General features: G+C 39.4%; 1 protein-coding gene across 1 annotated transcript; it reads right to left on the reverse strand.

The window, feature by feature from the left end:
- Window positions 1-2832: 2832 nt before the first annotated feature.
- LOC103698624 (adagio-like protein 1) lies at window positions 2833-17589 on the reverse strand. Its single transcript, XM_039117565.3, has 2 exons — window positions 16920-17589; window positions 2833-5002 (listed from the first exon to the last, which is right to left on the reverse strand). The coding sequence occupies exons 1-2, from the start codon at window positions 17171-17173 to the stop codon at window positions 3397-3399; spliced, it is 1860 nt and encodes a 619-aa protein (XP_038973493.3). The 5' UTR covers window positions 17174-17589; the 3' UTR covers window positions 2833-3396.
- Between the last annotated feature and the right edge of the window lie 7095 nt (window positions 17590-24684).

The raw sequence follows: 24684 nt of genomic DNA on the forward strand, positions 1-24684 counted from the left end.
AAATTTTGGGTTAGTTATACAAATAATGCCGTTTGTGCTAATTTTCAATTTTGGAAGAATTATGTAAGCTGCTGCAAAATTTACTAGTTTTGAACTTTTAAATCTATGAAGGAGTACTTCAACATGCTTGATGGCTGCTATTGGTAGGCATTGTTAAAAAAAAAAGGAATGGAAGGGAATTGTATTTCTGTTTGTCATTACAATGTATAGGAGCTGCATTTATATAGTACTAGAAGACTGACGAAGTTTGGTAAGATTGACTATATTTGGCACAATCAATCACAAATTAATCAAAATGAAGTTTAGTAAGACCGACTAAATTTGGCACAATCAATTTTTATGGAGGCCGACTATATTTAATACAATCAATTACAAATCATGGCCCTATAATGATTGGCATCACTCGAACACCTCAAGCCATTTCTTGATTATATTCATTGGATGGCACTAAAAGGGCGACAATGTATGACACTTGCAGAGGCATGCAAGTGGATTCAAGATGTCAAAGAGATGGTTTACAACCATCTGGAGTAGGGGCATTCTTTGAGATCAGAAAAAGAACAAGGGCAATATTAGACCACAGTAGGGACAAGGTTGAAGCACTAGTCTCCCAAGAATCTCCGAGCCCATAATGGAGGATTTTTATATCATCAATCTATGTAGTCTTTGCTTTCTCCAAGATGGGCCACACTGTATTTTTTGTTTAAGGGCTAAATACTCGACAGATCTCACAAATTTTTTATGGGATCATTGTTAAATCTCATTCAGGACGAGCCAAAAGGGATACAGTGTTATTATTATTATTATCATTTGAAGGAAGGATACGACCACATGGATATTATTAAAGTAGAAGCAGCCCATGATGAGATCGAGAATAGAGATTAGAGGGTGAGAGAGACACCCACTGGATGAGAGCGAGCTGCCTGCACGCCCACCGATGCGCCTGACACGCGATGGCCGAAATGGATTCGTGGCTCCGCCGTTGGAGTGGGGGCTGGGGATCAATGCATCTAGGGAGCTGGACGGCCTGGACGAGTGAAGCTAGAGAGAGAGAGAGAGAGAGAGCCAGAAGGGCGACAATGTATGTACTGCACAATTGTACTATTTTGTCACGGTGCATCCATTGTTATTGTGCAAGAGAAAGCCTGTTCATACCCTTAATTTCGTATTTACCACCCCAAATAAGCCGAATTTATGTAACTATTTTCACAAAAAACCAATAAATGGCCAAACAACTTGAACCCTAGGTTGTATGGCATATATTTCTCAACCTAGCCTCGGCATCAACCAAGCCACCAACTACGGTAATCGATCGGATTGCTGATCTCGATATCGGTCAAGTTGCCGATATAAGTAAATTGGCCGACCAGCAACAACATGCTGCATATCTCCAATTCGAATGCAGTTAAAGCTTGTCGAAGATGTTGTTATTTATGAGGTGCATTGCAGAGCGGATATAGCTTGTCCTGTACAATTGAGCAGTTAATGCACAAACCATGCGATTGAGATATGCAATGTGTACAACGTACGGATCATTATATAGCAATTAAGGCCCATTTCCGCCTTACTCAAGAACAAGCATCAACTCTCTTTCTATATAAGCAAGATCCAGAGAACCTCCGGGTACACTTGGCTAAGCTCCTTTTTACCCTGCAACTTTCTCAAATATTTATTATTTTTTTCAAAAATTCCATCTAACCTAAGCATCTGGAGGATTTTCCGCTGAACAAACTCCGGCCGGTGAACTTTCTTTTTTTTTTTCTATTTTCAGTCCGGATTGCTAGCATTATCTCTTCAAGCTCGACTAGCACAACCATTCTCCAGTTTATCTCTTCAACTCAAAGCACATCCAACATCAACAACTCGGTGCTCGTTTGATCTCACCACCTTGAGCTCAAATTTTGGCAGCAAAACCAGGGTTACTGTAAAATTGTAGGTCGGGTCCTAAGGGCAAGCTAAAAGAGCAAATTTCAAGCATCCAAACATACTGGAGCACAAATACATGGTCCGTCCAGCCCAGCAATATCAGAAGGCTAAAGACCTGCCCCGTGAGCATCCACCACGTGAGCTGGCTGCAGGATCGTCCTAGGTGTAAAGCCAAGCCTGCAAGGGATCATATACTGGGAAACTGTCCGATTTAGAAACCGAACATCGACGGCTTCGTCAGGAGGCAAAATGATCGATACATGAAGACATGCGGAAATCTTACCATCCAAACACACTCCAATCCCAGGGACGCCGATGGTACTTTAAAAAATTCAAATTTAATTTAAAAGAATCCCGGACAGAATTTATTTTTATATCACCAGCCGAATGAAAAGACCACAAAAAGGCAATGCAAACAGGCCCACAGATTAGTGCAACCAAAATTTAATCCATCAATGTGCGCAGAAAGGAAGGAACAAAAGGCAGCAGGATGCAAGACATGGTGCTGGTAGCATAACCTTTTTCATGTCTCTCTCTCTCAATTGATACCAAGACCCTTGCCTTTGGAGGAAGATTGACCCAAAAAATGGTATTCATCATATACACCACAGACCTTATCAAGAAAGGTAGTTTCATGGCCAAATCCACTCGTTCTCAAGTATACAAAATTTAGGTATAAAATACTGTCCATTTCCCAGTTCCCACAATGTCAGTTATAGCAAATCTCTATAGCTGTGCCTCCCTATCTGACCGTTCAAATAAGCAAAAAAAAAGGAAAAAACAATCAGCACCACATCAACCTAGAAATTTTAATGGACATACAAGCTAAGATTTGCAAATAAATAAATAAAAAGCATCAGTGGCTGAATATCTTAAAGGCTAACGAGCATAATATCCACAACCATATGAAGAAATATAAGAACGGTTGCTGAAGAGTATCACTGTTTTACAATAAAAAGCACCGCATGCCTCTCTTACTGTACATAATCGAGAGCAGAACCAAGAAAAGCAACGACAAGGAAAAAAAAGACTCAGCCAAAGCATTAAAATGCACCACATTGTGAGAAAGATGCAGAGATGTATTCACTGTATACAGGCAATTCCTTAATTTTCTATTGAGATACAAACCAGAAGCAGAACGAAAGCTACAATAAATAAGATGCAAATTATACTAGTATTTTCTAAGTGTTACTTATATGGTAGCAATCCAAACACGTGACCCATAAAGTGACAGCTCTATTTGTATTGAGAAAGACGAAACTTCCAGTGTCCAGACCATAAAAGGCTAAATCTAACCACTAATCAGGACTTTATCTGTTTCAAGCCAATGTGAAACTCTGTTAAGCAGACTTTATCTGACGACTCTTTACTCCATGGGTGGCAGTGTTTAGTCAGCTCAATTTCTTATTGGAATCAAAAAGCATATGCTTCTCTGGCAAACCTTTCGGATAACTGAAATTGTCGCTCACATCATATGCCAGAGCTTGCTAGAGACAGCTCGTGCAGCTCACTTAGCATCCATTCTTCTCCTGTTTGACCGCCAAGTACAATTGCTCTTGTTCCTCCAACAACGCACGTACTGTGCCCCCAAGCAAATCGTGGAGGTCGACCAGGTACATTCAGTATCCTCCAGGTTGGCTTCTCTTCAGTTGGATCCAAGAGATAAAGCTGAGAAGCTGAGTGAAGACCAGCCACTGACCCACCAAATATCAAGATCCTACCACCAGGTAGGCTCACAGCAACATGATCAAGGCGGGGTGGAGGACCAACTCCTGCAGGATTTCCGGCACCCGGCATTCCACTCCCGGTAATGCACCTCCAACAGGGTTCTTCTTCACTTAGATCCATGGTGAACACATCACTGGACCGCAGCCGAAGAGGCCCACTTTTAGCCAGACCACCAAACATCAGTATTTTCCTGCCATCATAGACAGAGAGCGAGTGGCCCAACCTAGAAGGTGGAGTCCAAGATGCTGGAATCTCTCTCCACACAGGTTTTTCCATTGTGACATCCAATAGGTAAGTATCGCTGAGTAGTACACCTGAATCAGCACAACCTCCTGAAACCACCAACTTTGTGCCATCAAGTGTGCAAGAACTGTGCCAAGACCTTGGGAGGGGAGGTGCCAGTCCGGAGATCTCACGCCATTCAGGATGTTGTGCATCCAGATCCAATATGAAGACATCATTAAGCAAGCCCTGCCTTCCACAGCCACCAAACACAACCAACCACGATCCATTTAAGCAAGATAGCGTATGGCCCCACCGGCCTGGTGGTGCAGAGCTCACATTAACGTGTCTCCACTCAGGTTTACTGGCATTCAGATCTAACACAAAAGTATCATTCATTGGTTGCATGTTAACACCTTCACCACCAAAAAGAACAACCCTATTCCCGACAGCACAAGCACTGAAATTGCAGCGGGATGGCTCCACAGCACCAGCAACTGTCAATTTCCTCCATGCAGCAGCTTCAAGGGTGGTTAGCTCTCTCGCAAGTCTTCCCCATCCCAGCCTCTTTGCTCCAGGTACAGTTTCTAGTGCACGAGTAGTTTCGCTTCCCCAAGCATTCTGACAAACCATTCTCCAGAGATCCTCATTCTTTGTTAAGTGATAAAGCCTCTTGGAAACAGAACCAACAGATGCAATATCTCTTGGAGACAGCCTTGAAAGGATTTTTTGAGACAATACCTCATCGCTGAGTTGCAACATGCTACAAAATTCACGACATATATGCCCATGCCCTGCAGAGATAGGTCGGCAGGAGTTGTCTACAGTGAAGCGGGCAAAAGGTCTCACGGATTCCTTTGTCATGGAACCAGGCAATGGTCCCAAGTCAACATTTGTGTCAGAGAAAAGCTGGATGCCCATAAAATGGGTTATTGTCTCATCATCCCCATAGATTGGGGTTATCTGCAGTCTATTCATCAATGGAGAGCCATCTTTCCTAAAATTCAATAGATCACCCTGGAATTCTATGCCTTCCTCGAGACATTTTCGTATCTCCGCAACTACTGTAGCATCCACTAAAGGATGCCTCCTTTGAGCAAATGGCCCTCTGCACTGCAAGAATCGGCTGAAACAAGACAATACAATAGATGAATTCTTGAAAAAAAACTGATTGAAGATATGCCTGTCCTACCAAATAAAGTGGTCAGGAAGGAACAATGTCTTCCCAACAAATAATAGCTAGACAAAGATGAATGATTCGTATTGACTGGGTTATGGATATGATCCACACTAACCAAATTCATCTGTGATATGAGTTATTGGCTGGTTCACAGTTACAGAGAAAGAGTATGTTTTTTGATGAAAAAATACTACTAATAAGATAGTTAAAACAAGAATCATTTTGTAATTTGGACCAAATTTCACTATGCCACAATATTCAGAACATATTGATACATAGAACCTGAGTACATCAGAACAAAAGGGAAATATGGAAAAGAACAAGAAAAATAATCAGCTAGAAAGCAATAAATGCAAAAGAATAAGAAAATGCAAAATGCTGATGGCAAATGTTCCCTAGTTTCTTAAAATATTTTAAGCATTTGCTCCCTTTTTCCCTTCTATTAATGGAATTTGCATTTGATAGTTGACTGCCATCTGACTTCTAGATGGAAAAATCTACATCCAATAGTTCACACTACTGAATGGATTATCCAGATAACCAAATTATGCATGCAGTTGAAACTAGGAATGCCTATAATACCAACTGCTGTACCAGGTAGAATGGATCAATAAAAAAAAGAGAGAGAACTAAAATGGCTATGAAAAAGATATAACATCCAAGAAGAAATTAGAAAACAAAGAAATCAATATCTAAAGCATTTAAAATGAAACAAAACGTGCATCTGGTAATACTATACTCCCTTGAAGAAGGAACACTTTGATTTCCTAGAGTTAAGAAATACAGAAGAAACATATGATATTAATAAACAAAAAATCAATTTGCTAATGGTGATTTTGAAGAATCAGTAGGTCCATACTATGGCAATTTTCCCAAATCAAAAATCATTTAAAAAACATCTGCCATCAAAGGTGAAGATAATCCCATTTCTAGCACTCATTTCTAACCCATAGTCCACAATATTGACAAGATCAACATGTGCTTATGATGTAACTTGTCACAGGGGAAACAACAAACTTTTACACTGACTAAACTCCAACATTCCCCCGTTCCCTACATAGACACGAGAAAACAAGAGAAAAGTAAATGAGAGAGAAGGTAAAAGAAAGAAAAGAGAAATCAGAAAGAGCTAATACATCTAACATGCACCTCCAAATGAAGATAGCATAAATGGTGTTGATGTATTAAAAAAAAAAAAATCCAACGTAAACCTAAGTTTGACATGTTGCTAATCCATGAATAAAATAGAAATAGTTTGCCCACCATGTCTTGAAATGTTCCTTTTACTTTAGGGACTTGAACAATCCACCTCTTTAGCATAATGTTTTAAAACCTGGTTGGGTGGACCAGGTCATCACACTAAACCTGTTTCAATGCACTGTTGATTGTAACAAAATCAAGCACTAAAAAGTCAAACAGAAATCAATCCTCACTAAAGTGTCCAGCTAAATGTACTTCTATAGCCTCATCATACCAGATATGCAGAAACTAACGGTATAACTTCGAAAGGAAAAAAAATTGCTTCTCAGAAAAACAAAAAGCTTAAAGACATATAAGCGATGTTACAAGAGATAAGAGGCAGTGGAAGCCCCATAATGCAACAGGATGAGGACAATCTTAGACTTCAAAATTCCAGGTATAACATGATTTGCCAAAAATTGCACCAAACAGTTCCAAAACTGTAAGTTGCATCTATATACCTGCTTACCATAACATCTAACATGACTACAGACGATCCAACTGATTGGAACTACTACGAATCCAAACATATCAAACCAGGAGCTCTTGAGGTGAGCTCAATCAAGTTACAGAAATAGCATCTAAACTGCAATAATCATAATATAATATGAAGAAATCTTCTCCATACTAGTCTCAACTCTTAAAAAAAATCTCTATCCAATCAACCAATCAATGAGCCTCATTTTGTACCCAAGAAAACCAACTGACAGTCTGTCAGTCTTGGCCCACTGCAACCTCATCATGGTCCAGTTCCAGTCCATATCAAGTCTTGAGACAATAATTCACGAGTCATAACTATTCTTCTTGTTTTCTTTTTTTTTGCTGAAAATAATTAGTGTTCTTTAGACAGTCCTGATTTCAATCTATAGAGTGTTCACATCTGCACCAGTCACCCACGTATTCATATAAATAAATGAGTAGTGGATCAAAGCAAGGTCCGCCGTACCGGTACCGGTCGGCGCACCGGTGGCGGCCCGGACCGGTCCGAACCGGTTCCGTACCAGTTCTTCAACAATAAACTACCGGTACCGGATTCCACGCTGATCCGATACCGGTCTCAGACCGGACTGGTACGTACCGCCTTGTACCGGCCGGTACGGACCGGTATAGCAAACCATGGATCAAAAAAACGGATGCAAACTCGTTAGCTTCTTCAAGTTTGCTGGTCCTCTTGCAATCTAAATCAAAGCATCAAATTAAAATGCTTCCAACTGGTTTAACAAAGCCATCAAGTGGATGGATAATGGACGAGCTTGAGGCATTCATTATTAACTTAAAAGCCATGACATCTTGCATTCATTTGGGACAGGAAAACAAAAAATTCATTGAATCTGCAACAGTGCAACAACCCTATTGATTGCTTCTAATATAATTGGACCACACCTACTCCAGAATCTGAATCTCATTCATTGCCCAATTACCACATTCTGGAATAAATGAAGTATCAAGCATCAATGAACTAAGCATATACCTGGAGCACTAAAGGAAATTTAACAACCAAGACAAAAGGCCCAACACATGTTATTTCACCAGGCATCACAAATGCCTCTTTCAATAATTTTTTTTTTTTTTTGAAAATTTTTGCAAGGCATCACATTTGTCTGAAAGATCAAGCTAGAACAACAACAACAAAACAACAAAAGCAAAAATTGCCTCATTATTGGGTTTTTTTTTAAAAAAAAAAATAAAGAATCTCCTAAATCAATCTCATTTTTTTAGCAACGTGATCTCAGACAGCATCAGAATGACTAAAGCGATCCCTATAATCAATCACAAAATTTTCACCGAATATAACACCATAAAGCACTGAATGGAGTATCTAGAAACACTACTCGAGAAGTCAATTTTTCAAAAGAGAAAAGACAAAGAAAAAAAGCAGTATAACAGATGTATATGAAACTACACAAATTCTAAGAATCTCAAGCAATTACATACCTCCAGTGCAAAATGAGCTTATGCCTTATAGCCTAAATTAAATAGAAATAACCATGTTTTTCTTTTGAAATCTAAGTTAATCAAAAACTTTTAAACAACACATTATTTGATAAGTTTGGAACAAACAAGACGATGGATCCAACTTAAACCCTTAGTAAGAGAAAGGGAAATTTACCATTATGGGCTCGTTTGGTTCGCAGGAAAAGAAGGGGGGAAAGTGTGGTCAACGGGAAAGTAATGAAATGCCTCTTGTTTGGTTGGAGTTTTCAAAGGAGAGAGATGGGAAAGTTGTATTCCCATGGGAATATGATTCCTACATTTCGGGCTCGTTTGGTTCGCGGGAAAAGAAGGGGGGAAAGTGTGGTCAACGGGAAAGTAATGAGATGCCTCTTGTTTGGTTGGAGTTTTCAAAGGAGAGAGAAGGAAAAGTTATATTCCCATGGGAATGTGATTCCCACATTTCATGAGAAAGTCTTTCCCATGAGAAATATGGGAAAGTTACTTTCCCATGAGGCGGGAATCACTCCATTTTTATTTTTTTCCAAAAAGTCCTTTCAGCATTAAAGAAGCATTAAAGAGGCATTAAAAACCTAATTTTTATTAAGGGCATAATAGGAATTATATATAACTTTCCTAGGAAAGTGGATGGCCAACCAAACATAAGCACCTTGGAAATTTGTCACTTTCCCATGGTCAACCAAACGAACCAAAAGTACTTTCCTAGGCATCCTCTTCCTAGGAATTTGTTTCCCAGGAATCATATTCCTAGGAAGGAAAATGCTTCCCGCGAACCAAACGAGCCCTATATAAGTAACATAACTATATTCTGCAATACAAAATATCCAGAAAACAGTCAAATCATAATATCAAGGCACTGTGCAGATGGATAAACAACAGGATTTGATAGGGTAAAAAAAATATTAGACGCCTTATAAGTGTTAGGATTAAAAACAACTAACAAATAATTTCAGAGTTTGAAACTGCAATATAAACAAAATATTTGTTTAAGAACAAATAAGCAAAAACAGTTTTATTTTTATAATGCATATTATAAATCTATAAAGAACTGTCTGAACTTGTCTCATCTCTATTTTTTTTTTTAAAAAAAAAAAAAGAACAACTACAGTAATAGCAAAGATACTTTAGTTTTAGCCCTTGGTTACCAGGAAGCTGGAGGCAGAATCCACCACAACCTGCAGGGTTTCAATGGTTCACTACAAAACATGGTAAAGTAAAAAGTATGTGGTGGAGGCAGATAAAAGCCACATTCCACATATCAGCAAAGCAATGGCGTTCCATATTTGTAGCTTCTCAGCCACTTGTGATGCTATGAGTGGTGACTTTCTTATCCACCCTGTTCTTGGATTTTCCACATAATCAATTTCTAAAAGAGCAAACACCAGAAGCACCTCATCTTATGGTCCATCCTCTATTAAAACACTATACTGACACTGATAAGATCAATATGATCCTGATCCTTGAACAACTGAACATTAATAGATAAAGGTGCTAGGTTGTTACATAATTATACATGATGAAATTTAGAGAGCTCAATCATCTCTCCTCAAGGTAACAGGTGCTTATCACAATTTCCATTTCAGTCCCACAAAGGATTCCATCTTAAGTGGCGCATGTTACTCCAAATTCTTGAGTTTCAGTTATTTGCCTCTCTGAAAAGATGGAAGAACTCTTTAGAATGCATGTATGAGTGACAGCCTACAAAGGTCATCAGTTCACACTATTCTGTCATTTCACTAGGGAATGTAAATTCCTTCAAGGAGAAGAAGAGCATGGAAATTCATCAATTCTCTCCTGACAGATTATTTTAGTGAAGCAAATAACTGACAATGTTAATGCTTCGCTCCTGGACACTGGAAGGAGTTTGCTACAAGTATCTTTTGTTATCACATAATTTGCCTCCAGGATCATAAAATCATATCAATTTCATGTACCCTTCTTTTCTGTTTTTCAAAGGAGGGAAGAGGGGTCAGGGGCAACCCACCATATTTTTTTCTTAGTTAAAGTAACTACCTATGCTCTTTTGCCATACAAGCCTTAAACAGAATTTCCAATTGGAAGGATTAAAACAATGGGAAAATTTGAACCAAAAGACCATACTGTTATACCAACCCTTTCAATTCCCAATTGAGAGGATTAAAAGCATCAATTGTTGAGATCATCGGCCCTCAAATCCACATAACTCGGATATGGTCTTTCTTAAGAAATTGACAATCATTCACCTACCTAGCCCTTGCTCCTAGGTCAAGAAAAAAGGGGCATGCATCTCTACAATGTAAGTTTCAGGTGAGCACTAAATCAGTCAGTCTAAACAAGGTGATAACACCACCTAAGGCGATGCGATACTCTTTGAATTCTTATGAGCTAGCTTTCTTTTTCTACTTGATAATTTGGATTCATGAATACAAGTATGAGGAAGCCAAAAGAGGGGTAAAGTAGCCAACAAGCTAAAATCTGAGAGCACGCATACTCCTGTTAAAGCAACATTTATTGCCCATGAAATGTTCATTTGCACAGACCTGAAACAAATGAGGCTAAAATTCAAATCAAAGCATCGGACAATATCATAAGTGTGTCTCATATATCTGCAACAAACCCAATTGCGATCATTTGCTCTTTCAAAAATCATGAAGCTTATGGATACAGAAGTGAGAAGCACAAGAGAACCCATATGTCTTATTTTTATAGAATAAAGAAGGCATATTTCAGAAGTCAATTAAGTATCAAAGAACTTTTGATCACATTATGAGCCACGTGAGCCATAAGAACAAGTCATGCTTGTTTAGGCTGCGTTTATCAGGACAGAGCTACTACTCTCCCGTATAGGAAGTTAGAGCCATAAGAACAAGGCATATTTCAGAAGTCAATTAAGTATCAAAGAACTTTTGATCACATTATGAGCCACGTGAGCCATAAGAACAAGTCATGCTTGTTTAGGCTGCGTTTATCAGGACAGAGCTACTACTCTCCCGTATAGGAAGTTAGATTTTTCAGAAGTGACGTAACTGAAACCTCATAATATTCATTTGGTTCGTCATTGGAAGCCTCAAAACAATCTTTTGCTAGAATTATGCTCCAGACTTGAATGTGAACACTAGATTGAAATTCTAATTATTTCAAATTTCAGAGTCCAAGATCGCTAGTATGAGACAACTGGCCAATTACAACTTTCAACATAATCTTGTCAAAACTAACTTATGATAGGGCAGGCTAGTAGACCTGGTTTTTCACTTACCTCAAAATCCTTTTCATCACTATTGGCAAAGAAAGTCAAATCTAATGGCTTACTCAGGAATTGCTAATCATGCAACATTGCCAAAGGGTATAAAAATTGCTGCTAAAATTCTTCAAGCATTTTTTCCTCAAAAGTACTATGAGTAATATTACTGCTGGAGCTAACAAAACTGAATCATTAATGAGATGTGATCAACTCTAGTTGATACCAGTCTCTACGTAGGTGTGATGGATTAGACCAATGACTGACCAAGTCCTTGGACAAGCCCAGGAACTCGGAGTGTGGAGCCAGGTGGTCCCAATTCCCTTCTGGAACCAACCCATATCAAGTGGGATGAGAACCGGAACCAATTCATCAAAGACCAGTTGGGACACAATCAAAAGACGCCCGGCGATTTTTCTCCATGTCACATTTAAAGGTCGAGAGGTGGAAAGAAGGGAGGTGGAGAGGAGGAAGAGGAAGGAAGCTTATATCTGGCATGGCACCAAGCTTAGATCCGGCAAGGCACCATGCTCTTGATCATGGGCTCAAAACCTCATGTAACAATAAACAGACAGTAGGGAAAATAATAAACAGTACTAAGAAGCACAAAGATGGGGAACAAATTAGGTTCACGTTGGCTACCATGATGCCATAGCATGCCAAGTGTGTGTACAAGCACCTGGTACTGCATCAACATGGTCCCCAACTAATACTGAAACCATAGATCAGACCATAAAACCTCAGTTCAGCTTGACATTAGTAAATATTGGAGCGGAAAAAAAGGGACAACAGTTTAAGTAACCTTTAGCATCAAAAATGAATTCCAACATCGAAATTGAAACCCGTCTTCTTAACATAAGATTGACAAATAACATTGGAAAATTTATAAAAGCATAAGCTTTCTCTTAACCAAATACTATAGCAGGATGCTTTTTTCCTTCATGATTCATTCTTTAATACACATTAAAATACACTCATTACCAATTACATGATAATTTGTGCCTTTTAAGGAAAAATAGAAATTCCGGAAGGAACAGCAAAAATAATTTTCTTAAGCCTATATGAGAGCATCTGCATCACTTTGCTTATGTTCTACACAAATCAATAAGTTGAGCAGCAAATATTGTTTGGGCAAGACATGACGCAAGCAACAAAAATAGTACTACAATACATATATACCGACTAGCTTTATATAAGGTACTTTAAGCATAAAAGGGGTCATCCTTCAAAAAGTTTACAATTCATCATGAGAGAATAGCACACCTGCATAAATTAGTAAAGTTAATTAAGATAAGAAGATCCAACCTTGATCAAGGTGATAGGTAGGTGTGGCAATTTTTGACATGACCCATCAACCCAACCCGCAAACAAACTGCTTTAAGCAGGTTTGGATTTAACACAAATGGATCAATCCGCCTAAACCTGTTCATTAAACAGGTCAAATTCAGGTTTAGACCTTTGACCCATTTAACCTATTTTGACCCATTTAGTAATAAGGTTGGGTCAAATGACCTGATCCATTTAACTTGTTTAAAACTTGTTTAACCTGTTTAAAACCTACTTAATCAATTTTTGTCCTGTTTAACTCAACCTGCTTAACCTGTTTAACCCATTTAAATTTATTTAGTCTATTAAAAATCCACTTAATCTGTTTAACCCATTTAACTTGATTCGACCTATTCACTAAATAAGTTATGTGGGTTGAGCTAGGTTACCTATTTAATAAACAGGTCAGGCTTAGATCTGAATTTTTGACATGTTTAATAAACATGTTGGATTAGGATTGACAAATTTTTGACCCGACTTGCATCCGACCTAACCTATATCTAATTGCCATCCCTAGTGATAGGCAAGCTATACTCGCATAAAAAATAAGTAAACTAGTTCCAAAAATCATTCAATGCAAAGTCAATTGTGCCAGTAGCAAAACCACCAACACTTCAACATTGTCCATGGTATCCACATCCAATTTTTCCACATATCCTCTCCAACCTCAAGCAAACTATAGGAACCACCCTTTCTTGTGAACTAATATCATTTATCTCATCCAAATTTAAAACAACCGTCATAATAGCATCTACCAATGATATCAAACGAACCAATCAAGAAACAATCTTGTTCTCTCATCTTTAATATGGAGGTACCATTGAAAATGTTTCCTCAAGCTCTTCATCCTTCATCACAAACCAAATATCATGTCAAAAACTAGCTAAAAAAGATTGACTTTTTGTTCTAGTAGTACCGGTTAATATTATCATTTTGTAGCCTCATCCCCTTATTTTCAATGTCTAAGTCGTTCTATCTTTCGCTTTTTAACACTGGTATTCATAAATCCTACTTTAGGACTAGAATGGCTTAAGAAAATTTCTAAATCATCATAAATGTATTTCAAAGAGATTTTGGTAGCTTTTTACATTGGATCCTACAGATATAAGAATTTTGCTGTATCTAGAAAGTCTCGTAATATGTTGTCTTCAGGAACATTTGAAAATTTTTTATGTGCTTTTTTTCACTTCCTTGGGAAGATTCTAGAGATTTCCTAGTTTGATAGGAAAACCGATTTAGCATATCTTCTTATCTATAAGAGAATTAGACATCTTATTTCCCTAGCTATATACAAGGAGAAGAGAGTGCTATTAGTCTATGGTGAACAATTGATTTAATTATTTATGGACTCAAGTGCACACCCCCTCTTCTTCATGTAAAGTCGTTCCTCTCTCTCTCTCTCTCTCTCTCTCTCTCTCGCGCGCGCGCGCGCGCGCGCGCGCAGGGGGGGGGACTCTGTCACTCTCTCTTAACTCTACATTTTCTATTTGAGCTTGAGGAAACATTGCAGAAATAACTACCTTCGGGAGCATAAAGAAGGGTTCTAACTTCTAAGTTTGAGTCTTACATAGTACATTCCCAAGTACATAGACCAAGATAATTTTATTCAGGTGTGTCTTCCATCCCTTTCTCACTATAAAGAGAGGGGGTCACTTATTTCCTCTCTCTCTTCCATGTGTGCATGCACGTTTATCTCTAGATTTTCTATTTGAGCTTGAGGAATTGCCCTGCACTGCAGACAATAATCACCTTTGGGAGCATAAAAAGGCTCCCCTGCAATGTCTACCCATGCAAAACCTGAAATAAATTTAGATGTCATATAAATTCTCAGATTTTTGAAATTTGTTTCAGATATCACTTTTACAGATTCAATCTTCTAGGTTATACCAACATTATCTGGTATTATAGCAGCACGATTAACCATGTATACGATAAGAATGAGGCATGACATGAACAATGTGAGGATTACTTCAACAACAAGAAATGTTTTTGGTAAGTGACAACAAGAAGAGTTTACTTAGCAAAAAGATGCTGGATCTGATTGTGTGGATGTCATGCAAGAAATCCTCGCATTCCTTAGAGCACAACAAAGGCAATTGGAGAAAAGATTAATCAAATATCTCGTATATGAATATTTTCAAATATGTTGAGGATAAAAATGCCATGTAATAGTTTAACTGCTGATGATCTTTCAGTTGTAGATTCGAAACCAAAAACATTGATGATCCCCAAATGAAGCACCAGACATTGGATCTGCTCCTTGATAAGCTGTTAAAATCACATCTAGAGAATCTAAAGATTAAAGATAAGCCAAATAAACCTTCTATATTCTTAATTGTGATCCAGTGCTACCATGATCCATTATTTACCGATCCCCCAAATAAAATCCTACTAACATCCATCAAGTAATTAGAAAATTTTTGACCACCAATTGTGATGAAGAAAATCGACTACAATAAGATATGCCAACGCAATCAAGAGGAAATGTTCATGCAACTTCACCACCACTATATGGAGATTGAAGGGTAGATTGAGCATGTGAGCATCATCTAAAAGCACAATACCTACACAAAGATCTGATGCAGTAGGTTTGATTTAGATTTAGTTTTAGTTGTTCTACTTATTTTCAAATATTTTTTTGTTCTTTAATTCCAACTTAGGAATAGGTCAGATCTTTTATATTTCTTGTATTATTCAAATTCAAATTTAGGAACATTTTCTACTGGATTTTGTTTTCATGTTCTAGGTAGGTTTAGTGTCTACTGGTCCTACGTTAGGTCCAGGCTGGGTTAAAGAAGTTTCAAAAGTCATTATAACTGTTCCTTAAATAGATTTAATGTCTTTATATGCTTTTGCATAAAGTATCATGTTTTATAGGAAACATATAAATGTAATTTTTGGGGCAAAAGTACAGAAGTTACATACTTAGCCAAGTAGGGCCTAGATGACCGAGGCACTCACCTAGGTACCTAGGTGACTGCCTAGGAGCATAAACAAGCCCCAAGTGGTATAGGCAGGTAATCAAGCACAATTGATGCCTATGCATATAGAAAACCCAAGTGCCTAGGTTACAATCGACTAAATTATACAAGTTTTACTTGACTCTTTTTTCTTATAGTAGTGGGATGAGCAGCTATAGCCAATATGACAAGCCCAAAGGAGCAAATTTGTTATTTTCGTTTATTCTCTTCTTACCCTACACCTAGTTCAATTACCAAGTTTCTTTCTTCTTCTTTCTTGTCTTCTTCCTCTAACCAGCCCAGCCCATCAAGCCTGCTTTGTTTTTGTTTCTCTATTCTTTCTTCAGCCATTTCAACCTTCTTAGTGCGTCATATTTCTTCATCCTTGTCCCCACAGATTTAGTCTCTTTTTTCATCTTTCTCTTTATATTTTCTCTTCATCCTAAATAGTGGACATTATGATCCCTCTAGCTATTCCTCTTTCTCTCTCTTATCCATTCCCCTGATTCCTAATCCCTTTCTCCAGTCATCATTCCTTTTTTTCCAACTAATCCCCTGATCCTTCCAACAAAAAACTATTCCCCTGATCCCTCTAGTTATTCCTCTTTCTCCCTCTCATCTTAAAGATAGATACACATCTCGGTTCTTCCTTTTAGCTGACAAACTAAGATAACTGATAACTAACCAAAGACACGGATTTCACATTCTGCTATGATATTATGATGGATACGGCGTATTTTGATAGTTTTAATTGTTATCTCCGATAATAGGGTTATTCCCACTTTTGTTTAATTGGCTTTATGAAAGACAGCATCGATACATTCCCTTATTTTACGGCCACTTCATCATTGAAATGTTCAGTCTTTACATAAGGATAGTTCAGACATCTCCCATCATTATGGGTATAAGCATGCGTGTGTTTTTGAAAGGACAAGAATGAATGTCTCATTGAAAGATATTAGTGTCTAAACAAATTCTACTCTGTGCTGAATCCCGGAAACCAAAGTTCAGAACCCAAAGTGACAGACTCCCAACTTGCCAACCTCAGCACCCTTCCACCTCCAATTCAAACAGTAAAGATTGATGGAACCGAAGAGAGAGATTGGAGGTTCAAAAGGCACAAGAATCCGACAAGATTTTGGCAAAGAAACAACGCAGGGGCACTCACCAGTTCCTCCCGAGCACCTCCTCGGCGCGGTAGCCCGTAGCCTTCTCGAACCCTCTGTTGACGTAGATGATGGGGTAGTCGGGCTCGAGCGCGTCGGTGACCACCAGCCCGCACGACGCCGCCGACTGAAGCATGCCGTCCGCGGCAAAGGAAAAGGGCCCGCCGCCGCCGCTCAGCACGAAGCCCCCCTCCTCAACCTCCTCCTCCGCCTCCTCGCCGCCGCTCGGCCCCTCCGAGTCGCTGTCCCACTCCATCGCCGCCCCAAATCCCTAGATCCAAACCACGAACAAACGAAGTCCTTGTAGTCGAAACCGAAGCCAACCGGAGCAGAGGAGAGGAACCCGAGGGGAAGAAGAAAGAAGGGGAGACAGCGAGAGAAAGAGAACGTTCAGTAATTGTTCTTTGGTTATCGCTCGCTCGTTCGGTCTCTTTGAGAATTTTGGAAAGAAGGGGAGGCTTGGAGGTGGGAAGGGGGGTGTTAGGTCGAGTGAAGCAAGGCCGGGGAACGAGTGGATGGAGAGGTGTCCGGAAATTAGCCACAAACCGACCTAAAAAAAACTGGGAGCGAGGGGCGGTGAGGGGGAGCGAGGGGCATACTGTAGCTTATCCCCGACTTAACAAAGTCGATGCAAAGATTTTTATGCGGTAAAGTGGAAATAAGATCTGTCCCGCGCTGAAGTTTGGTTCGCGGGTTGTGGTATTTTTGTGATGGAGATATTAGGGTCGTTCGTTTGCATCATTATGGTTAGAAGATGATTCTAAGCTCCCAAATTGAATCAAATCTAAATTAGGTCTATTTGAGTCTGAGTCACTTTTATTTTATTGCATTATTTATTTTTATCTTAATCAAGTAAATTTAGTCAGTTGTTTTGTTATTAATCAAGTCAATTGTGTCAAATAATTAAATTGAGTGGTTGGATCGATTTCTCCTCTTCTTTCTTTTTGCGTCTCTATAACATCTTCTTCCTGTGTCTCTATAATCTCTTCTTTCGCCTCCTTCCCTTCTTCTTTATCTTTCTCTCTTCTTCCTGCAGTGGTCCGCCCTCAGCTTGATATCAGAGCAAGCCGGCTTTGCTCCAGTTGCCAAAGCCATGATCTAAATTCTCTTCTCTCCCTCGGTTCCCACCAACAACCAGAACAGGTCCCCTCTCTCTCTGTCAGTTCTGTTAATCAGAAGAAAAGGGGCCATCTCTCTCTCGCTCGGTTCACACCAGGGGTAAAGGAAAAGCCCTCTTTCAACAGATCCTTCCCACTAGCCGCCAAACCGGCGGTCGCCACCTCCACCTCACCCCGTTCACAACGCCTGTACGCCGTGATCCCTCCACCTCGCCATCGGCTTGCCACCGGGACTACCGCAGCCCCATGGAAGCCCACCGCCCCGAGTCCGGCTCGCCTCACGTCTGCGCGTGCCCCATCCGGAGAGGATGCCGCCTGTGACCCGCCGCCGAGTAAGAAAATATAAAATATATAAATAAATCTACCTCATTCTATAAGCTTAAACTTTTAGGATAAGTGGTGATTTCAACATGGTATCAGAGCAGAGGTCCTGAGTTCGAATCCTGTCTCCGCACTCTTTAACCCCATTATTAAAAATTTCACATGTTGGGCTCGCCCATTAAAGAAAAGTCCGGCCCACATGTGAGGGGGAGTGTAAGAAAATATAAAATATATAAATAAATCTACCTTATTCTATAAGCTTAAGCTTTTAGGATAAGTGGTGATTTCAACACCAGGAGCCTCCGCTAGCCGCCGGAAGCCTCCACCCGCGGCGGCGTCTCTGCCTTGCCGCCCTCGTAGTCACCGCCCGAGCCCTATCCCCTTCCTCTGCTCCGCCGCCGCCCCTTCTTCCCCTCGTCAACGGTTGAACCACAATCGCCTCCGAGCTCCTCCTCCATCGACCGCCGCTCAAAGTTTCTGTCGTCGCCTCCCTCCACCGAAGCCTCCGCCATCCTCTCCCTCACCTTTTCCTTCTTTCGACTGAAGTTCACCCCTCTTTCCCCTTCTCACATTACACGGGCCCAACCAAACAATAGGCCCCATCTGCCCCTTCCTGGACCCCAAACCCACAAGTCGAGTCAACCCCTTCCCATTTCTCCCTTTTGTGGCCCAAACTCCAGGAGGCCCACTCCCTTCCATTTTTACAAGCCCATCAGATCCGCCAATCTCTTTGGAGCTACTGTAACCATATTCTATCTGCGACAATTGGAGAGCCTATCAGCTGCAACCGCACCCTGATTGTCGCCCTAGCCCACGAGCAAATGACTATGGCTGTCTGCTTTCCGACAAGTGATAGGTTTCCACTTTTTTTGAGCTTGTTTATTTAATTATGTTCTTGTTCTCTTACATGATAGCTATCTTCTTGAAACTTACTTTTACTGTCAAAATTCAGAACATAAAACCCCTACTTTCAAACCCATCCTATTCACCTTTTAAAAACTAGATATTAAATTAGCACATCCTAGCAATTGAACGTTTCTCAACATTCTTCGATCAGATTGATTTAGGATCAGAATAACTGTACTACTTGATTGCAATCTAATTTCTTAAATTGAATAATCTTAATCCTTAATTGCGAATAACCGAAACAAAAATCAGCAACATTTAAACTTTATCTTATTTTTGTGAAAAATTAATGATTTCTGAAATCATAATAGATTGCATTAGTAGGTTGTCCGGTATCAAATTTGGTCCTGCATCATATTTATTAGGGTTTCATTATTGACATTGCATTTTGCATCATCACACATAGTGTTATCATTACATGTCAACCCATAGTGAAGAGGAGTACCTAGCCGACTAACCTAAACCCTCCTTAGCTACCATGGATTCCGAAGTCCTGAAATTTCTCATGGACCAATTTGCTGCCATACAAGCTCAAAGGAAAGAAATCAAACAAGAGGTCCGTGAGTTCATGTGAAACTTTAGGACTCCTAAACTGCCAACCCTCGTTGCAGCCTAACCTGAAATCGGTTTGGCCGCACCACCTATAGTCCTTCCCTATCCGCCTAGGAACCAAACTCAATGTTCTAAGTGTCAACAATTCGGCCACATAGCATCTCAATGTTTCACTAAGACCTACCTGATTACTGAACCAGAAGCTACAAACCAAAAAGCCGAATATGTCGAAGAAGTCTATGAACCAAATATAGAAGATTATATAGAAGACTTTGAAGACGAACCTACCGGATTAGAGTTTGTCCAGAGTGATTTCCAAAGGAAAACTATTAACCTAAGTACAAACAAACCACTTCACATCACTACTTCGATAGAGGTAGTGGATGATATCGAGAGCCAGTCACTTGTGTTGGACTTATGGCTAAAACTATCAATGTGGAATCCAACCTTGAGCATTCCCCTATAGTAGCTCCCCTTCTAGAGAAGTTTCATTCTGAAATCCCTAATGATCTTCCAGGTGCACTTTCTCCGATGCGTGATATCCAACACGCAATTGATTTAGTTTCTGGAGCATCTCTGCCCAATCTTCTACATCATAGGCTTACCCCGAATGAACATGCTACGACCTGGAATTTAATGTTATCGACAGTTGAGTTTGCATATAATAGTTCGGTCAACAAGTCTATAGGCATGAGTCTATTCAAAGTGGTGCATGATTACCAACCTAGGCAGCCCATAGACATGATTTCCATATCTCATCAATATAGAGTGTCTGAATCTGTACAATCATTCACATCACACCCACATTCATTGAATCAAAAAATCAGCATTCGCATTCACTTTAATTTTTTAAAATATAAATCCCTTGCTGATTTACACGGACACTATAAAGAGCTAAGTGAAAGAGGTTACATCATAATGAGAATTAGGCTTGAACGACTTTTTTCGAAAACGTTCAAAAAATTACAAGCTCGTAGTGCGGGGCCGTTCAAAGTCATATGAAAAATTAATTCGAATGCATATGCTGTGGAGCTTTCTGATGACTATAGGATTAGTGCGACATTTAATATTAAAAATTTAATCCCTTATAAAAAGATAGCAATTATTCATTCTAACCCCTTTGTTGACACACCTGCCCCTGTTGATCGCCCTGACCCATTAATTGCTGTTGAGCCACCACCTCCCAAATTTCATGCACGCAGAGAATAAATAGAACATGTATTAGATGAGCAGGTTATGTCAACCAAGAATGATGGTTACCAACGTTATCTTATTCGGTGGAAAGACTGACCTAAATCTGATGTGACGTGAATTTCTAGAGCCGAGTTGCAGCGCCTTGATTCCGATCTTCTGGAACAATACGACAACCGGCTCGATCTGCACTTGATGGGGTCGAGTTTTTTCTACTTGAGAGAAGTTGATGGGGATATCAGAGCCGTTCGTTCATGTCCGCACCAAGGGATGACATCATTACGGCTAGGAGAGGATCCTGAGCTTTTGGATTGAGTCAAACTGAGATTGGGTCCATTTGAGACTGAGTCATTTTTATTTTATTACTTTATTTGCTTTTGTCTTAGTCAAATCAATTTGGTCAATTGTTTTGTTATTAATCAAGTCAATTGAGTCAAGTAATTAGATCGAGTGATTTGATCGATTTTGGTATGTAATCAATCGGTTGACTTAGTCAACGGATTGAGGATTCAAGTTTGGTATGTCATCAAACCAAAGAGGGAGGGGGGTGAATTGGGTTCTAACTAAAAACTAGATTCTTCAAATCTTATCTAATATATTTAGTGAAAGCTTTCTTGATTTTAAGCAAATGTAATTGAGTAATCTATAAGAAAGCAGTAAAAAAGTAAAGCAAGATATATCACAACACAAACACAAAATTTTTATAGTGGTTCGGAGCCAACCTTGCTCCTACGTCTACTTCTCAAGCTTCTCTTAGGAGTTTACTATAATCTCAAAATTATAGCCTGGTTGTTTTACAAGCTCACAACCCAACTTGTTGTTTTCGTAGGATCACAATGAACCTGGTCGGTTTTTTCTTGGCTCACTGACTAAAACCTCCCTGTTTGTTTTTCCAGGCTCACAAACAACCCCGTTGATTTTTCGGGCTCACCAATTAACCTTGACCTCTTGATTCAATCCCCTGTTTGAATCAAGTAACAAGTAATAGAGAAAAAAGGTTTAAAGATTACAAACTTATTAGATAAGCAGATATGGCAATTTAAGCAAAATGTAAAGTAAGAAGCCCTCAAACGGATTTTGGTGATGGTGAACTTTGCTTCTTCTTTATTGAATCCTCTCTTGAATGCTCTTGTCGTTGAGGATCACTTCAATGAGCCTTTAATGTGAGGAGTGCTCTGAAATTGTTTGGGATGCAATAACTTCTCTTTTCGCTTTGAATGGCTCTAACTCTTCTTTGGTGGTTGATAGACTTGAATGCTCTCAATGAATTTTCTCAATTTTTGTAGTTAATACTTATAAGAACCTCCTTTTATAGCTCAACTCCTCGAAAACTAGCCGTTAGAGAGGAGAAAAGAGCCGTTCTGACAAAACTGTGAGTCCTGACAATATATCTATTGGGATCGGAGTCGACTCGCTAGTCTTGGAGTCGGCCCGGCTAAAGCAAGAGATGCCTCGTGAAAATCGGGAGTCGTTTCAAGTTTGGGCTCTTACAAAATGGTTCTCTGTCAATCCTGTAAGAGCCGACTCGAAGAAATCAGGAGTTGGCTTGCGTTCTAGTTTGTGCAAAATTGCTCTCGGTTTTTTTCTGTAGGAGTCGACTCGTAAATAGTTGGAGTCAACTCGGCCACTTTGCTAAAGAAATTTCTTTGCGGCTTCAATTTGCGGGAGACGGCTCGAGATTTTTGGGAGTCGACTCGCGCATTGTAGCTTGAAAACTCGATCTCTGTTTTTTCTGTAAGAGTCGGCTCGTGAACAATTGGAGTCGACTCGCATACTATGCTTTGAAAACTTGTTTTCTGTCTTTCCCGTTAAGAGTTGGCTCTCGAAGAGTTGGAGTCGACTCGAGCACTGTGCCTTAAAAATTACCTCTTTGTTTTTTCTGTAAGAGTCGACTCGTGAATAGTTAAAGTCGATTCACGCTCTGCACTTAAAAAAAAACTACTCTATGTCTTTATTGTAAGAGTCGACTCACCTTATCTGAGAGTCGGCTCGAGGAAGTGCTAGAGTCTACTCGAGAATTCTGGGAGTCGACTCGAGTCCAAGGCAAATGCTTTAATAGTTCCAAACATGAGTGAAGTTCAACTTGAATTTCCTTAACCATTTTCTTTATAAATTTATAAGTAATTTACCTAAAACACTTACTTGAATTCATTAGTACAATATGAAATATACTCAAGTATTTTAAGCTCATCAAAATTAAATAGGGGATCAACAATCACTTAGCAGGTATGTAATCAATCGGTTGACTTAATCAACGGATTGAGGATTCAAGTTTGGTATGTCGTCAATTAATTGACCTGATGTAAGGCCTATATAAGGGCCACTCCTCTCATGTATGAGAGAGTTGAATGATTGAATAAAAACCCTAGCCTCCTTTCTTTTTCTCTTTTATGCTTCTTCTTCTTCTTCCTCCTCTTCTTTTTTTCTACGTCTCTATAACCTCTTCTTTCTCCTCCTTCCCTTCTTCTTCCTCTTTCTCTCTTCTCTCTGCTGTGGTCCGCCATCACTTTGTTATTAACAGGGAGTAAATGATCGATTACAGGCGATCGTATGGAAGGTTATATGTGGCCAGCAAATATGGGTATAGAATTAGTGGCCATGTTTATTGCTTTTTATATATATATATATACAACAACGACTCACACCAAAGCACATAAGTATGCCCAAAAAGATCAAAAAGAAAAAATTAATAGAGAGAAAAAAAGAACAGACTCGAGAATCTCCTAAAGAAACTCTCCTAAATAGTGTGTGGCATATAAGGCAACCCAGTTATTTCAACACCTGTTTACCTCCCGATAGATATGAGTGACTTAGAAGGAAACAAACCCTCCCACAAGCCTGCAAATATCCCGAAGCAACTGGTGCTTGTCACCATGGCTGTGTTGACCCTCAATTTAGTTGATCACCGTGGCCAAGTCACCTTTAAGGTACATACTATCCACACCCAACACTAATCTAGTATGGGTGATGCCCTCCATACAGCTCTTAACTCTGTACCGATGATAGACTCATCGAAGATATGCCGACCTCTAGCTACCACTGGAATCATGATCTCTGATCACAAAGTCTACTCCTTCTCTGCCTCTATCCTTAAAAATACTGCCATCAAGGTTTATTGCTTTGCTATCAGAGCAAAATGAAGGAAATAGAGGAGCCTAAGCCAGAAGTGCTGGGTCCTAAGAGCTTTATCATGACATTTTATTTGTTGTTTGACATTAATTTTCAAAAAAAAATCATTTTGGCATGTATCGCTTGCGATGTAAATGGGGCTGTTATTAAGTCATTTTCTCTAATTATCTTTGTAGATAGATTTTTTTGAGATATGAAGGTACAAAGAATGGTAAATTTGAAAGAGTGGCAATGCGGCATAGTAATCCTTATCAAAAATATCTATTCAATTCTTGCTATTGGAATATGTTTTTGCTGATTTTTGAACCAGTGATATGGATCGCCTCCATCAATTTGCAAACAACAATAGATCTAGGAGCTTGCTGGATTGGCTTCGACTGGTCCTTTGATGCTTAAATCAGAGAGAAAATTTTGATAATAGTGTGGGAAAAAAGATGAATGAGATTTTTAGTGTATTAATTTTATGTCATCACCATCATTTTATCTTTCTTAAAGGGATTTCGAGTCTATATAAAGCCAAAGGATCCAAAATCTCATGGGGATCATGCCA

This window comes from Phoenix dactylifera, chromosome 2 (genome assembly GCF_051530095.1).
Source record: "Phoenix dactylifera cultivar Ajwa chromosome 2, Ajwa_hap1_PhDact_Kaust_v1.1, whole genome shotgun sequence".
In the NCBI taxonomy this organism is placed as follows: Eukaryota; Viridiplantae; Streptophyta; class Magnoliopsida; order Arecales; family Arecaceae; genus Phoenix; species Phoenix dactylifera.